Source organism: Scyliorhinus torazame, chromosome 6, assembly GCF_047496885.1.
Source record: "Scyliorhinus torazame isolate Kashiwa2021f chromosome 6, sScyTor2.1, whole genome shotgun sequence".
NCBI classification, from domain to species: Eukaryota; Metazoa; Chordata; class Chondrichthyes; order Carcharhiniformes; family Scyliorhinidae; genus Scyliorhinus; species Scyliorhinus torazame.
The window spans coordinates 150,688,772-150,707,037 of NC_092712.1; the positions used below are offsets into that span (position 1 = coordinate 150,688,772).

An 18,266-nucleotide genomic window follows, 5' to 3' on the forward strand; every position below is an offset into this window, starting at 1 on the left:
CTAGCCCAATCCGTTATCTTCAATATTTCCCTGGATGCAGCCTGCCTCCGCAGCTGGTGCGCCAGCATGCAGCTCGCCTTCTCCCCATACTCATATTGCAACCCGCTTGCCCTACACAGTTGTCCTACCGCCCTCCCGGTTGTCAGCCTGTCAAATTGCCCCTGCAGCTTTTTCCTCCTCGCCAATCTTTCCACGGTGGGCACTCTCGAATATTCCCTGTCCACCTCCACTATCTTGCTCACTAGACGGTCATGTTCCTCCTTCCTTTCCCTATTCGCACGAGTCTTAAACAAAATAATTTCCCCCCCCGGATCACTGCCTTCAGTGCTTCCCAATAAATGGCCGCCGACACCGCCCCATTCTGATTCAACTCCACATACTCCTTAATCGCCACACGCACTCTATCACAAAAACCTTCATCCGCCAACAAGCCCGAGTCAAACCTCCACCCCACCCTCTGCTCTCGACCCGATCTAAACCGAATCTCTAGCCAGTGGGGCGCATTGTCCGAGATAACTACCCCCGCATCCTCTGCCCCCTCCACCCCAACCAAAACCTCCCGACAAAGTAATCAATCTTCGAATAAACCTTATAGACGTGTGAAAAGAAGGAATACTCCCTTCCCCCAGGGTTCTGAAACTGCCATGGATCCACCACACCCAGCCTCTCCGTAAACCTGTAGCCACCTAAATTGGCCAACTCCCGATTTAAAATGGCGAATGGCAAAGGCTGATGGGAAAGTCAGCCAACATAGACAGAAACCAGCAGCTGCAGGTTTGCTGTGTATTTACCTCTGCAAAGGCCAGACAACATTGATACCAGCGACCATCAGCATAACAATGTAGCAGCCATCTGCATACTGATGAGCAATCCCCGGAACAATAACTAACATTTTGGACACACAAAGCAAAGCCAGACTCCTCGGCGCCAGCAGGAGCCAACACAAAGGAGGTGAACGAGCACCTCAAGACCGCCCATCGATCAGGGAAACGCTCCAGTATTGGAGAAAATCGAACCAAGCGATTGGGACAAAGTCCAATCACTTGGGACCAGGTACAGGGTCCGCCCCGAAAGGCAGGAAGCCCCTGGGGACTATAAGAGTTAAGCCCCAAGTTCAAATCAGGCTCTCTTCACCTCTGCATCCTGCCCGGGTCACCCAGCAACACAAACCAACATTGACCGTGACCAGTGCAGTGACCCCCAACAAAGTAAGTCTTAATTCAACGCTCGCTACGAGATGGGCGCTCCTAGCTACCAATCCGTACCAACTTCGAATCCCGCAGACTCAGAACCCGAACAAAAGGCCATTTGTTCCCCTGACCTGGTGGGCCAGTCCGAAGTTAAGTATAGGCCTGTTAGTTGTAGAAGTAGCTTAGACGTAGAATTTGTGCATGAGTAGCGATTACTGTGTATAATAAATGTGCTTTGATTTGAATCTTACTAATCGGTGTATTGGGTTATTGATCATTGCTCGGACTTGAACCTCGTGGCGGTATCATAAAGATACCTGGCGACTCGAGAGCAAAGGTAATAAAACAGAGCAATTGAACCAAGGAGAAAGTTAGCAACAAACCCCCCCCCCCCCAGCTCCCTTGCCATTCATACCCTACCCATTGACCTGGGGCTCGACATAATCCACCCTCGGCTCGAGGACACAGTTAAAATCTCCTCTCATGATCAACTGGTGCGTGGTCAAATCCAGGATTGCTGCCAGCAACCCCCTCATAAACCCCACATCATCCCAATTTGGGGCATACACATTTACCAACACCACCGGTGCCCCTTCCAATACCCCACTCACAATCATATATACCCCACCCGGATCCCTCACCTCCTTCGCACTCACAAATCCCATTTTTGTGTTCAATAAAATCGACACTCCCGTTGATTTCAAATCAAACCTCGAGTGAAAAACCTGCCCGACCCACCCCTTCCTTAACCTAACCTGGTCCTTCACATGGAGATGCATCTCCTGCAGAAAGACCACCCCCGCTTTCAAGCTCCTGAGGTGCGCGAACACCCGCGACCTTTTAAGCGGCCCATTCAGTCCCTGGACGTTCCACGTTACCAGCCATACCGGAGGATTATGCCTCCAATCCCCTCTACCGTCTGTCATCGTCCCCACTAAACTCTCGTCCCTTTAATTCCACCCTGTACCTAGCCCATCCCAGATGGCCCCTTTCACATGCTGTAGTTTTCAAACATGAGGCTTCTATACACATTTTTTGCCCATCTAAAATGAATGCAGTTCTTCTGGCACAGCACAAGAGGAATATATTTTCAACTCTCCCAAGGAAAATAAGTTCAAATGTCAGGGTGAAAATACCACAAACTAAGGTAACATAACATAACCACAGTTTAAAAGTGACAACAGGAATAAGTACTTTAAAAGTTTAATCTCATTGTTTTCAAACATGATATATATTTACTTATGGAACTTTTATTTTGGCCTTTATTTTGCAAATATAAATGAATTTTCAAAAACATTCGAGAAGGTGACAGGAAAGAGGCTATTACACAAAATTGGGAATTATTGGATTGGAGGCATCAAATTAGTATGGATTTAGGATTATTTTTGGACAGAAAATGAGTGTATTAATAAATGGGACAATGGGACAGCTTGGCAGGCTGTAAGTAGCAGGGTGTCATAAGAATCTTGGAAACAGAGTTTATAGTTTCAGAATAAGGGGCTCAGCCATTTAGAACGGAGATGTGGAGACGTTTCTTCAAAGGGTTGTGAATCTTTGGAATTCAATTCCCCAGAGAGCCACGGAAACTCAGCCATTGGGCATGTTCAAGACAGATTTTGGGGTAATAAGAGAATTAAAAGATAATGTGGGACTGTGGAGTTGAAGTAGAAGATCAATTGATCTCCTTGAATGGTAAAACAAGCTGGAAGGTCAAATGGCCTACTCCAGCACCTATTTCTTAAGTTATTTCCTTCTAGTGGGGTGTAACTACTCCATATTCTGGTGATTCATCAATTGGATGTGATTGACTGCGTGACTTTTCTTTAATTGAACATTTGTTGCGTCAGAGCAAATGCATGAGGGGGAGAGAGCAGAACATTGCTAAAAATCAACCATGAAACAAAATGGTTCTAGTGTCATTGAAATTTTGAAATATATCCTTGAATCGTTACCCATATAAGTTCTCATAGCCTCAAATTTTTCAACATTCGTTTTTAATTTGTTCTTGAGATGTGGGTGACAATTGCAAAGCTGAATTTATTGCTATCCCATATTCCCAGCGATGAACCCAGCATGCTGCTGTCACATCCATGTCTGTCCATGTTCCCCAAGGCTGTGATAATATTTGAAGCCGAGTGCTTCTGGAAGAATCTGAACTGAGAAATTAGCTGATTATTGTCAAGGAGCTGTTTCTTGACAAAACTGATAATTCCTATCATCACTTAACTGCTGATTAGGAAGTGGCTCACAGGCCCGTAACTGGCTGGATAGCTGGTTCATGATGCAGAGTGAGGCCACAGCACAGGTTCAATTCCCCTACCAGCTGAGGTTATTCATGAATGCCCGCCTGCTCATCTTTGCCCCTCACCTGAGATGTGCTGATTCTCAGGCTAAATCACCACCAGTCATCTTTCCCTCCTATGGTCAACTGGGACTGTGGCAACTTTATCTTGATATCATTGGATCCCCATGGATTAGATCTGTAAATTTATCTTTTCACATTACAGAATGGCTTGAGTTATAGGCCATAGCTATCAATAGCATTACTATTCAAGCAGTGGTAAGCCAGCGTTCACCAATAATGTCAAGTGACATTTTTGAAATCAAACATCATTTTAAATAGTTCATTTAAGACATTATTTGGGGGCAGCATGGTCAGTGGTTAGCACTGCTGCCTCACGGCGCCAGGACCTGGGTATCGATCCTGGGTCACTGTCTGTGTGGAGTTTGCACATCTCCCCGTGTCTGCGTGGGTCTCACCCCCGCAACCCAAAAAGATGTGCAGGGTAGGTGAATTGGCCATGCAAAATTGCCCCTAATTGAAAAGCAAAATAGGGTACTCTACATTTATGGGAAAAAAATACTTAATTTGAATTATTTTGCCTTCAGGAAGGTGATGGATTACATTGAAAAATTGAACTTTTTTTCCACTTCAATCAGTGTCAGCATCAAGCACTCATGAGGGAGTGTACAGCAAAATCAGATGCACTTTGACCAAAGGAATGCCTTCAACCTAGCATCAGGAGAAAATGTACATGCACATATCATTTGTTCTTTAGCCACATTAACAATTGTACAATTTACAAAACAACTCAGCTGCTAGCATCCTTTTCCAGCACCTGATCAACTTCCCTCACTGAAACAAATGAATCTATCAGACCCACCATTCCTGTCACGGAACGACGGCTAAGGGGTGGTAATACTGATTAATAAGAGGATGATGTTTAAGGCGATGAAGACGGTTACGGGCCCAGGGGGACGGTATGTCATGGTCAGCGGGGCCCTAGCCCGGGCACCGTAGTACTTGTTAATGTGTATGCTCCCAATTGGGACGACACAAAATTCATTAAAAAGACCATGGCGGAAATCCCCGACATAGTGACACACTGACTGATCATGGGGGTGGACTTTAACTGTGTACAGACTCACGGACAGACAGGTCAAACCCCAAAACAGTGCGAACGAACTCGATCGGTTTATGGAGCAGATGAGGACGGTAGACCCTTGAAGGTTCACCCACCCAGTGGAGAAAGAGTTCACCAGGATTAACTTCTTAGGGGTGGGGATATCGGTGCTTCCAGGCTGGTCAAAGCAGAATACTCTGCAATCGTAATCTCCAACCACGCTCCACATTATATGGAGGATGGAGACGGGCAGGGCCCAACGCCCCGCATGGAGGTTGGACACTGCCCTACTAGCCGACACGGCTTTCAGAGAAAGGCTATCACAGGCCATAGTGGAGTATACGGAAAACAACCAAAACGGGGAGGTCTCACCCTCCACGTTCTGGGAGGCACTAAAAGCCGTGATAAGAGCAGAAGTTATTGCCTTCAAAGCACGAAGAGGCAGGGAGGAAAGGACGGCTAGGCAGCAGTTGGTTGACTCCATACTGGAGGCAGACCGTAAACACTCCGAGGCCCCGACCGGAGAGGAAAAAGCTACAAATGGACTTTGACCTGCTCTCAACGAGGAAAGCAGTGCACCAACTCCGCCAGGCACGGGTGACCCTATACGAGCACGGAGACAATCACTAACTCTGGACGTGACTTCCACAACCAAGTCTAATACGTTTATCATGTCGGAAATTTCAAAAGGTTGTTTCTATGACCCTTTATTCAACTACTCGAAATAGTCACTTTTTATCTACCAACCTTTTAGAATTTTAAACACTTCAATTAGATCATAATTATAATTACTATAATCTGTTTTAATGAAATAGGCATAGTTCTAATGAAAAAGGGTTTTAAGTTTTTATTTCTTGTTGATTAATTCTGTCAGATTCTACAGGTGTTATTATTCCTTGGTGTCAACTTTTGACTTTCCCAAAACAGTAAATCAAACTGCTTCATTCTCCCAACCAATTCATTCTCTAGGAATGAACTTGCTCAATCTTTTTGTACTACCATCAACCATGTTTCAACCCCTCAGCTAATCTCCAACTCCCAACCATTTCTGCACCACCCTCTAGAATGTAATTTCCTTGAGAACAGGATTTTCTTCATCCTTGGCCTCAATGGATGTTGATTCACTGATGTGACCACTTTCCATTATCAAACCCTCCTCCAACTCCTACCTGACTACACGTTCTACCATAATTCCACTTAGCCTTCTCTTCCATTTCTCTGCCACCTACTCATTTGAACCTATTTTTTTATCCCCCAGATCTCTGTTTGACAGCCCTCATTGTCCATCACCCTCTCAAATCCAAAAGTAACTTCCTTGTTGAGATCTCCTCCTGTTCTGAGTGAAACCTCATTCTTAGTGAAATACTGTTCACAAATGACATGCATTTGGGTATGAAACAGGCTTAAAACTGGAATCCGTTGAACTCTGCTCCAGCAAAAGAAAACAACACAAACAAAAGAATAAAGTAAAAGGAAAAAAATAGAAATAAAGTATTTTTGTGTTTTTTTCTTCTAGTGCCACGGATGAGTTCACTCAGCTTGATACTATTCAGCTGACATCTGTCATCAAGCAAATAATATAACCATTATTAAATATGCTCAGGGTAAATGTTAACTATGGAAGTTACCACATCTAGTAAAACATAAAAGTACTTACAATAAAATTTGGATCCTTAAATACCAAAGGTTTTACAGCAGGTTCACCATGTCCTGGACTAGAATCTGTCGCCAAACTTTTATTCTCACCAATGGTATCCAGTACAATATTCTATAAAAAAATGAAACTGTAACTTTAAAACATTTTACGTTGACTATCCAATTGTAAAGAAAAAAATGAGTGCATCATTTAACTAAGCTGAAATGTCAACCTCCTTGCCCGGTTTGCACAGAGCTAGTTTGACAACTTCCCCCACTGGAGGCAGAGGAAAGGCTCCATGCAAATGGAATATTTTCCAGACATGGAGCACCTCTGATACACTATTCTCCCAAAGCGAAGGGGCGCCTTCAAAGATCTGTTAACCTTAATCCAACACCCTTTGGCAGCAAAAGTGAGATCTGGGCAACAAAATACATCCGAACTAGAATGCCATCACAGTCTTAAATAAGTATGCATGATTCATTCTGTTGAGCATCTGTGAATGGTGAACCAGATCAAAGACCAACTGAATGATCTGGCCTGGGACTAGTTAGGGTAGATCACGTGTGTAGCAGGGTGCCAATGGAAGCAGGCATGGCCCTGAATAACATCTTTTTAAAAAAAATTTAGAGTATCCAATTCATTTTTCCAAATAATGGGCAATTTACCGTGTCCAATCCACCTACCCTGCACATCTTTGGGTTGTGGGGGCGAAACCCACGCAAATACGGGGAGAACGTGCAAACTCCACACGGACAGTGACCGAGAGCCGGGATCAAACCTGGGACCTCGGCGCCGTGAGACAGCTGGGCTAACCCACGGAGCCACCATGCTGCCCTCTGGATACCATCTTGTTGCTTGCGCTGGGGAGGGCGGCCATGCACCATTTTTATGCAGGTGGAGATTGCTTGGGCAGCAGGAAAATGGCAATCCTACCAAATGAGGGGCATCTTCCCAGTTGCAAACTTCCACCCAGGGCCCATGCAGGTTACCCCCCCCCCACCCACCCTCCCAGGATGTCCCAGAGTTCCCAGGTCATGCAGGCCCAGAATGTGCCCCTCAGCAGCCAGTTGAGGGCACCTGTCAATTCTTCCAGACTGCACAGAGCCTCATACCGCTCAGCACACTTCAGGCCGATAATCCCCTAGAAAATAAAAGAGTGCATATGCCCGAGAGATGGAAAGGCAGTTGATTATGGAATATTCTCCACCAGGCCTCATGCAAGTGAAACTGCTAGGGTTGGGTAGAGAATTTACCAGAATTTTACCAAGTCATAGGATCCAACCAGGACCCTCATTTTCTCCATTGCAGCTCTGCCATGCTGGATACCAGCGCCATCCCTCGCTTTGAGGATACAGCTGAACGATGCTCCCGCTGGCGTCAACAGAGCCAAGATGAGTGGGCACTTCTTCAAAGAAGTGCATTTGCTGTTTGTTTGTCTTAGGTGCATACATGTTCACTAAATGAAGCGGCACATCACTCAGTGATGGTGAAATAAAGTAAGCGGCCTGATACAGATTCCTTGACCCTCAATATTTCTGGATCAAAATGTGGAGCCACGGTAGCCACCTTGTGCTCCTTGCCACTCTAGGTGCCATGTAACCTTCTCTCTGGGAATGGTGTGGGATTCACGCAGGAAGTACACCACATACTTACCTTCCTTAAGGAGCTAGGTGCTAAATCTACAACATGCCTCTTTGAAATTGAGACTGGTTATGATTGTCTTCATGGCTACACACACCCTATCATGGGGAGGGACTGGAGTTACATTTAGGGTGCCTTGGGCTAATGCAGCTTGAGTTGGTTCACATCCTTGTTCAACCCACAATCTTTACAGCAGAGCGGATGGAGCAATGTCAACTCCGACCATTGGTCAAGGGCCAGCTAGACCTCGACATGGCAATCCAAGCTATTGGCAGATGCCTGGCGAAGGGAAACTCAGTAAGAAGCATATGGGCACTCACTGCCTGTAGCGATGGGCCCCAAATCCTTGATACTCATCTTTACGCCATTCCCATCCTCGAGGGAGGCACAAAGCAATCAACCTGCCCACAACTCGGGTTGGTGCGAGAGGCTCATCTGCACCAACCGGCTCCATCTCTGGGACCCCAGAATCGACAGCATAAAATCAAATGGGTGCAGCAGCTTAGAGGCCTGCTCCATTTCAGGCACTGGCCACATGGTGACACAGGGCAAAGTTCCTCGATGCTAGTACCCCAGTGCAAAAGCCCCAAGTTTGTAGTTCCTTTTTATTTGAATCCTCAAGGTTGAGGAGGTCCGGGGGGTGTCAGCATCCAGTCGGACAGGCTCAGCTGCATCAATTTATGCCCATCCCTTGGGTATGGTTTCTCTCCCAACCCCAAGAGGCGCAGGACTGACCAAGAGATGGGTGAACCCCTCCAACAATGTATGGGAATGGAAAGAGGGCTGGGTGGAATTGAAGTGTACCGACTCCAGTTCCTGGGATTCCATGGAGGGTTGTTACTTGTCTGAACTTGGTTATTCAAGGTTAAAGGGAGTGGGTCCAGGTTTTCACACCTGTAAAAATGACCAGGGCAACTGTACTGACAGTGGATAAGCTGTTAGTCTCCAAGTCACAGGGAGGTGGTAGGAATGTCAGGATTTGTAAACAGTTATACTTTAAACTGTCTATTTTATTCCAAGATATAATGGAGTTGGAGGTCTATAGTTAATTAGCATTTCTACCGGGATATAAGGCCCATGTGATTCACATATCCATAGAGATGAAGCCATTGTAGTTTCGAATTACAGGGTGTTTAAGATAATACCTGAACCTCACAAATTAATCAGTCTGCGAGAATGTGTGTGTGAGTGAGAGGGAGAGAAATAGAGGCAGACAGCCTCTGTTGTTCATCACACAGAATGAAGGTTGGAGCTTGGATTGAAGGAACCAACTCACGAAGATTTAAATTAGGCTGTAAGAGTCACCTAAGCTTTGGATAAAGAGAAATCTGGAGGAATAACCAACAGCGGGAAAGTCATTCAGTAATTAGAAGTTCAAATGTATGCAGGTTAGTTGGTTTGGCAATGATAAAATTGCCCCTTAGTGTCCAGGAATGGGGTTACGATGTGACGGAGATAAGGCGGGGAAATGGGGTTGGGTGCTCATTCAGAGGGTTGGTGCAGACTCAATAGGCTGAATGGCTTCCTCCAGCACTTTAGGGGTTCTATGGATTTTATGAAGTTATCCAGCTGAAAAGGAAATGAGAAGCAAGCCATCGGAAGCTGAAAATAGCTTTGGACTGGTTCCTGGAGAAGGAACTGTCCGTTTAGGGATCAGCGTAAAGTATAAGCATGGAGGGGCATTTTCAGACATTTTACAAGTTAACTGGGGGATCTTTTCTGCACTGTAGAAAATAAGTTGCCTATGAATAATATTTGGAAAATATTGCTTTGAGTTTGTGGATCATAGTAAAAGTCTTATAATTTGAAAACATTTCAGTCGGTCACTGGAATTCAAGTAGCTTTTTAAAAGATGTTGGTTTCTATGGGGATTTTAACATCTGTCATGATTTACTTACTCTCAATGTTGCAGTCAGCTAGAACAAAAATAGGGAAAATATTTGACCTCAATGAAATTCCACCAGAGATAAAGGGGTAATAATATCAGAGGAAAATATATCACCCCTGACAGCTGAAAGCACAAGAGGCATTGTGTGGCATAATAGATGAGCACATGGTTCTGTTCATCTCAAGGATCGGAGTTTGAAACCAGCATAAATTCTAGATTTATGGAACTAAAGTATCAATTAGACCTGCCATGAGGGATAAAACACCTGTGTGAATTTCTTTGAGTGTTTGAGCTGGGGGTTTACTACAGGCCTCCCGCCAGCCAGTGGGAGATAGAGGAGCAGCTATGTAGACAGATTTTTGAAAGATCTAAAAACAGTGCTACAGTGGTGGTTGATTTTTTTAAATAATTTTTAAAAAAAATTCCAATTAAGGGGCAATTTAGTTTGGCCAATCCACCTACGCTGCACATCTTTGGGTTATAGGGGTGAGATCCACGCAGACACGGGGAGAATGTGCAAACTCCACACGGACAGTGACCTGGGGCTGCGATCGAACCCAGATCCTCAGCGCCCTTAGGCAGCAATGCTAAACACTGCGCCATCGTGACGCCCCGTGGTGGGTGAATGTAACTTCCCCTATGTTGACTGGGACTCACTTAGTGCTAGGGGCTTGGATGAGGCAGAATTTGTAAGGACCACCAAGGAGAGTTTCTTGAAACAAAATATAAATTGTCCAATTGGGGAAGGGGCCATACTGGACCTCATTGGGGAATGAGTCCAGCCAGGTGGTCAAAGTTTCATTGGGGAGCATCTCAGGAACAGAGACCATAATTCTGTAAGTTTTAAGGTACTGTGGATAAGGATAAGAGTAGTTCTCGGGTGAAGGTGCTAATTACAATAATATTAGGCAGGAACTGAAGAATTTAGATTCAGGGAAGGTGTTTGATGGTACATCAACATCTGACATGCGGGAGTTCTTTCAAACCTCCGTTGATTAGAATTTAGGACCGGTATGTTCCTTTGAAGATGAAGGATAAGTATGGTAAGTTTTGGCAACCTGGGGTAACGAGGGATATTGGGAGCCTGGTCAAAAAGAAAAAGGAAGCATTCGCAAGATCTAGAAGGCTGAGAACAGACAAAGCCCTTGAAGAATATGAGGAAAGCAGGAAGGAACTTAAGTAAAGAGCCAAGAGGGCTAAAAGGGGTCAAGAAAAGTCCTTGGCAAACAAGATTAAGGGGAATCCCAAGGCATTTTATATGTATATAAAGAGCAAAAGGGAGCCAGGGAAAGGGTTGGCCCACTCAAGGATAGAGCAGAGAACCTCTGCATGGAGCCAGAGGAAATGGGTGAGATACTAAATGAGTACTTAGCATCAGTATTCACCAAAGAGAAGGACTTGGTGGATGGTGAGTCTAAGTAAGGATGTGTAGATATTCTGGGTCATGTTGATATCAAAAAGGAGGTGGTATTGGGTGTCTTAAATAGCATTCAGGTAAATAGGTCCCCAGGGCCTGATGGGATCTACCCCAGAATACTGAAGGAGGCAAGGGAGATTACTGGGGCTTTGAAATAAATCTTTGTATCCTCATTGGCTAAAGGTGAGATCCCAGATGACTGGAGAATATCCAAAGCTATTCCTTTGTTGAAGAAGGGTAGCAGGGATAATCCAGGAAATTATAGGCTGGTGAGTCTTATGTCAGTGGTAGACAAATTATTGGCGAAGATTCTTAGGGGCAGGATTTAGTCACATTTGAAAACAAATGGACTTACTGGCAATAGGCAGCATGGTATTGTGAAGTGGAGGTCATGTTTCACTAACTAGATCTAGTTTTTCAAGAAAGTGACTAAGATGATTGATGAAGGAAGGGCAGTGGATCGTGTCTACGTGGACTTCTGTAAAGCCTTTGACAAGGTCCCTCATGGCAGACTTGTACAAAAGGCGAAGACTGTTACAAAAGGTGATGGGGCTGGTTTAGCACAGTGGGCTAAACAGCTGGCTTGTAATGCAGAACAAGGCCAGCAGCACGGGTTCAATTCCCGTACCGGCCTCCCCGAGCAGGCGCTGCAACTTCATTGAAGCCGACTTGTGACAATAAGGAATTATTATTAAATCATACGGGATCAGAGGCGAGCTGGTAAGATGGATTCAGAACTGGCTTGGTCATAGAAGAGGGTAGCGCTGGAAGGGTATTTTTCTTAGTGGAACACTGTGATAAGTGGTTTCAGCAGGGAGCAGGGATTATATATATATATATATATTGCCATGCGAGAGTGCCTTTAAGAACTGGATGTTTAAGCAATGTATCTTTAAGAAAACAGTGATGTCATAGAGTGGGTGGAGCTCAGCTCAGTTCAGCCATTTTGCAGGTTTTTTAGTTTCAGTTTGAAAAGTGCCTGGCTGTTTTTGCTGAGAGCAGTTTAAAAGTGCCTGGCTGTTTTGCTGGAGCTGAAGTCAACCAAGCTAATATATCTCTGCCATTCTACAGAAAATATATATATCCTTTAACCTGATGTGATACTGTTTAAAGGTGTTAAGTCTCCTGGAAGTTTGAAGGAACATTTTAAGGAGTTATTTACTGTTGTAATATTTTCTGAGTTATCTTTGAAGTAAGGGGTGTTAAGAGATCCAACATTTATTTAAGATGTTAAGTTGAGTTCATGGAATAAACAGTGCTTTGTGTTTAAAAGCCCACGTGTCCATAATTGTAATATCACACCGAGGGAAAAAGCTGTGTGCTCGGAAAAGGAACAAATCCATTCAAGGGAGAGGTTGGTTGAACTCCGTGATACATTTTGGGGTTCTGAAAACGCCTCGCCCATAACAATATATTTGGAGGAAAAAGTAGTTGGTGTGATTGGTAGGTTCGCAGGCGACAAAGATTGGTGGCGTTGCGGATAGCGAACAGGATTGTCAAAGGATACACATCAGTAGGAGACTTGGATGGAGAAATGGCAGATGGAGTTTAATCCGGAACAATGTGAAATAATGCATTTTGGAAGGTCTAATGCAGGTGGGAATTATACAATAAATGGCAGAACCCTTTGAAGTATTGACAGGCAAAGAGATCTGGGCGTACAAATCCACAAATCATTGAAAGTGGCAACGCAGGTGGATAAGGTAGTCAAGAAGGCATATGGCATGCTTGCCTTCATTGGTCGGGGCATTGAGTATAAAAATTGGCAAGTTATGCTGCAGTTGTAATTAGGCTACATTTGAAATATTGCAAACAATTCTGGTTGCCACACTACCAGATGGATGTGGATGCTTTGGAGAGGGTACAGGAGGTTTACCACGATGTTGCCTGGTATGGAGGGCATTAGCCATGAGGAACAGTTGGATAAACTTGGATTGTTTTCACTGGAACGATGGAGGTTGAGAGGTGACCTGACAAGAATTTTACAAAATTGAGTGGCATGGATAGAGTGGATAGTCAGAAGCTTTTTCCCAGGATGGAAAAGTCAATTACCGGTTGACATAGATTTGAGATGAGAGGGTAAAGTTTTGGGATGCGCAAGGCAAGTTTTGTTTTTACACTGAAGGTGGTGAGTGCCTGGAACGCACTGCCGGGGAAGGTGGTGGAATAGCAACACTTAAGAGCCATCTCAACGAATACATGAATAGGCTAGGAAAAGAGGGATACAGACCCCAGAAGTGCAGACGGTTTTAGTTTAGACAGGCATCAATATTGGCCCAGGCCTGGAGGACCTGTTCCTGTACTGTTTTTGTTCTTTAAATGACCAGCTAAACTAGCAAAGAGCAGACATACATTAAACCTAACCACCCAGTGCCTGTCACACCACAACAGTCACAATGCAGTGGCTGGGGAGGGGCAAGTCCATGGAGGGACTTAAAAATTAGGATAAGGATTTTTAAATTAAGGGATAGCTAACCCAGGATCTAATGTTTGTAAACAAGCTGGGGGGCGGGGGTGATAGGTTCAAGTTTAAATCACAGCAGCAGAGTTTTGGGTGATCCCAAGTTTATGGCGGATACACTGTGGGAGGTTCGCTTTGCGTCTCTCCACTGATGTAAACTGACTTGCTGAGTATTTCCAGCTTTTCCTGTTTTTAATTATGGTTAAAGATATCTAACTTGACAACCCCGACTCAACATATCTATCAACATCACGAATCGCTGACAGATGATGCAAATACAAAAAGGAAGGTTGATGGTATCGTCTTTCGACCCTTTCCATAACATAATTGTTACTTGACTTCTTGAAGCTTACATTCTTTGCTCATATTATGAAGGCATCCTTTTGCTGATAGGCTTACCATCGTCACGATACAGCAGGGTTGCTATTTGGTTTAACCTGTCTGCTCACATGTGCGGCCGCTCCCTTTAACACATTCGGTTCCGCGGTTAATGTTACCCGCACTCACTTGCTGTAATTACCTGCCCTATTTTCTTTTTCTTTGCAGCTGCACCGCCACTATTGGCCGGACTTGTCGGTCTTTTCTTATGACGGTGTTTGGTGGGAGTCGCTGTCACCGGTGTCACAGGCGAGGCCAAGGCCGCCATTCTTTCCACGTTTCCGGGAAACCAAGGCAACGGAACCGGTGCGCAATTACGTCAAACGTAAAATGATGTGGGCATGCGCACTACCTCGTTTCAAATGGTTCAGAGGAAGTTTATTCTTAAAGGTATAAAGTCGAATTGCGTGCCACATGGCATCAGCTACAAATAATGTAGAGCTGAAACACTTTCATGTTCAATTGATCATTAGATAACAGAAGTGACACCAGAATTGAGTTGGTAGAAACATTTGTTGGATTATTTCACAGTATCGTCGCGGGGCAGGCCATTCAGCCCATCGTTTCTGCACCTGCTCTCCCAATTAGCAATTCTCTTCCCTTTGTGCCATTTCCCCATAACCTTGCACACTCTTCCTTTTCAAATAACAGTCGAATTCCCCTTTGAATGCCTTGATTGAACCTGCCTCAATCACACTCTCAGGCAGCACATTCCAGACCATAGCGTGTTGCTACGTGAAAAAGTTCTTTCTCATTATCTTTTGCAAACTTCTTTAAATCTGTACCTCTCATTCTTGCCTCTCATTCTTGATTCCTTCACACATGGAACAGTTTCTCTCTTTCCAATAATCCAGTACCTGGTGATTCTGAATACCTCTATAAAACCTCCTCTCAGCCTATTTGAATATCCACATCTTCAGAACTTTTTGTAAGGGCCACAAAGAATCCAGCACGAGTTTTAAGGATACAAAGTAACAACATTTATTTACTATAACATATACACATAACAGTAGCAGTAACTTCCCTTGCTACATACTCCTTCCTCCTGGTTCCTGAACTGGCCAGCTTATTTATACTAGGAGTTTCTCCGCCCCCCTCATTGGGGAAGCTCATACTCCCACAGGATTGTGGGATAGTCATTAGTCCCCAGCCAATGGTAAGTAGGCAGGTTATAACATCCCTCCCCCCCCCAAAGTCCAAGGAATCCACCGAAGACCCTGGCGAAGGAAGGCGTCCGACTCGTTTGGCCGCAGGCCGGACGCCATTTGCACGCGGCGCTGGATCAGGCGGCGTGTAACGAGACGGAGACCGGCGCTTCTGTGATGAACGGCGCGGTTGTACATCCACGGCCCGTGGACCCGAGGATTCCCTCTGATGCATCCTGTGTCTCCATCTCGGAGTCAGAGTCTGCTGCTTCCGTCATGTCAGCGTCTCTATCTCCATTCGGACCAGTAACGACCTGCGCAGGCTTCGAGTGAGGCACCAGTGGAAGATTGTGAGGACTACCTTCCCTTGTCTCTGGTCTCTGTGGCTGTTGAAATAAGCTCCGGGGGCGGGGAATCGTTTGAGGGGATGATCTTCTGGACCGAACGTGGTCTACATGTTTTCGCTGGAGACGACCCTGGGCTTGCACTTGGTAAGATATAGGGCCCGTTTGGCGAAAGATTACACCAGGAACCCATTGGGCACCACCAGCAAAATTCCGAATGAATACTGGGTCACCGGCGCAAACTGCCGAATCGGACGATGCCGAGAAAATCCCTGTCCCTGCCATTCTTGTGTGTGGCGTACTTTTGCGCCAATGTCCGGGAAAACCATACTAAGGCGGGTGCGAAGTCTCCGGCCCATTAGGAGTTCTGCGGGAGCTACCCCAGTCACTGCATGGGGGGTGGTCCTGTACGTAAACAAAAAGCGAGCCAGTCTCGCGTCCATTGATCCGGAAGACTGCTTCTTTAGGCCTCTTTTGAATGTCTGCACTGCGCGCTCTGCCAACCCATTTGAAGCCGGATGGTAAGGGGCAGTGCAGATATGGCGGATGCCGTTCATCTTTGTGAACCTAGCAAACTCCTCACTCGTGAATGGAGTGCCATTATCCGTGACCAGCAGCTCGGGGAGGCCATGCGTACTAAACGATAAACGCATCTTTTCAATTGTTCTCCCGCTTCCCATTCGCCATCCCCTGTTCTGACATGACCGCGGCCACAGTCATTAAAGCCCTGAACACCATGCGAGATCTGGATTGTGGGATAGTCATTAGTCCCCAGCCAATGGTAAATAGGCAGGTTATAACAGAACTATTCTCATGAATCTTTTCTGCAGTTTTTCCAATGCATTCATACTCTTCCTAAATTGGAAGTGGTTTCTAAAACTGAATGCATTGCTATTTTTATTTTGGGTAGCATAGTGGTTAGCACTGCTGCTTCATAGGGCCAGGGCCCCAGGTTTGATTCCTAGCTTGGGTCACTGTCTGTGAGGCGTATACACGTTCCCTCCCACAAGACCCAAAAGATGTGCTTATTGTCATGATATGCAAACAGGCAGCTAATGAACACATAGAATAGGACACGACCAATGAGCAGTCAGGACACTCAGGGGTGGTATCTCACTATAAAAGGGATAAGGCACTCACACCCCGCCTCGTTTCACAGACCAACATGTACAGAGTGGGACAGGGTGTATCCTCAGCATCACACCCCAACACGTGGCTTAGAGCAAGGCCGCTTCAATTAGACTGAGTTACTACATTTAGATTAGCAGAGAGTCGAACCCATTGAGAACTGTGCTATTAGTTGAATAAAACACACTGTACTCACTTCAAAGTCTGGAGCATCTTTTACTCAAAACTGCATCAAGTGGCAGCTTGTGTTATTCCAAATTATATAACACAACATGACACCAGGAGTCTGTTCAATCTAGTTAGTTCAACTCAGCAAGATCCGTGATGACCAGCGAATGTATACCAGCACAATGGAAAAGATTCCAGCTCCTCACCAGCTCAGGACCTCCGGCAATCTCAGTGCCAACTGGCGGACATTCAAGCAGAAATTTCAGCTTTACATTGAAGCATCAGACCTCAATGGTGCATCTGATGCATGGAAGATAGCTCTTTTCCTACCACAGCGCGTGATCACGCCTTGGCAATATTCAACTCCTTTCACTTCGCCGAAGACCAGGACAAGACAAAGTTTCAGACCATCCTGGATAAGTTTGACAGCCACTGTGAGGTGGACACCAACAAAATCTTCAACGCTACATATTCAAGCAGCGATTGCAAGGGAAAGACGAATCCTTCAACTCACATTTAACTAACCTTAGACTGCTAGCGCAATCCTGCAACTTCGGTGATATCACTGACTCCATGATCAGAGACCAAATCGTTTTTGGAGTTCACTCTGATCCTCTGAAAGAGCAGTTACTGAAGATCAAGCGTATGACCCTGCCAGTCGCGATTGAAACATGCACAGTGCATGAGCACGCTGAAAATCGCTATTCCCAGTTTAAAACGGCACAAAATGATAAACTAGCCTCCCATGAGGCGGAGAGTGTGCAGGCCATTTCCCTGCAGCGTCTCAACATTAACGAAAGCGGCTATTTTGCGCGTTCTTCCCGGGACCTGACGCATGTGCGATGCGAACGGGATAACGAAGCAGCTGAAACCCGCACTGCGCAGGTGCAGACATCTGAGAACCATACTACGCATGTGCAACAACACACGGGGCGTCAGGACGCCGACGTCAGCACGTGTTTGAACTGTGGCACCACCCATTTAAAGAAATACTACACTGCAAGAGGCAGACGATGTTTAAACTGCGGGAAGCCGGGCCACTATGCAGCCCTGTGCAGATCTGCACCGCCAGTCAGGAGCCAGCACTCCCAATTCCGTCGACGGCGCATCCGGAGTGTGCAACAACGACTGCAGGATTCTGATCCCGGCAGTGCAACGGATCCAGATGATGAATGCCTGGACAACGCCTACCGTGTGGGCATTATTACAACGTGTGAATATGCCACACCAGACTCATTGCAAGGCCAGTCAATCCTCGCTGTGGATTCCAAGGACGAATGGCGAGCAGTGATGAAGGTCAACCACTGCCCCATCCAGTTCAAGTTGGACACAGGTGCCTCTGCCAACCTCCTCTCACAGGCAGACTTCAGACGCATTAAGAAGTCCCCCACGGTCCTTCCAACTGCCTGAAAGCAGCTGGATTACAACGGGAATGCCATCACGGCACTGGGATCCTGCCATCT

The 18,266-nt window shown here is 45.7% G+C and overlaps 1 protein-coding gene across 3 annotated transcripts in view; it reads right to left on the reverse strand.

Annotated features, from left to right (window-relative positions):
- Positions 1 to 18,266, reverse strand: part of ino80c (INO80 complex subunit C) — a 64,126-nt gene that overhangs the window by 24,345 nt on the left and 21,515 nt on the right. The window contains exons 1-2 of one of the 3 annotated variants that reach the window (XM_072508909.1): positions 14,161 to 14,323; positions 6,252 to 6,362 (exon numbers count right to left, since the gene is read on the reverse strand). In XM_072508909.1, coding sequence (XP_072365010.1) covers positions 6,252 to 6,362; positions 14,161 to 14,286 — 237 coding nt within the window. In that variant the 5' untranslated portion in view covers positions 14,287 to 14,323. Of the gene's footprint in view, positions 1 to 6,251; positions 6,363 to 14,039; positions 14,324 to 18,266 lie in introns of those variants that run through there. The other 2 variants (XM_072508912.1, XM_072508910.1) reach the window with 2 other exon arrangements.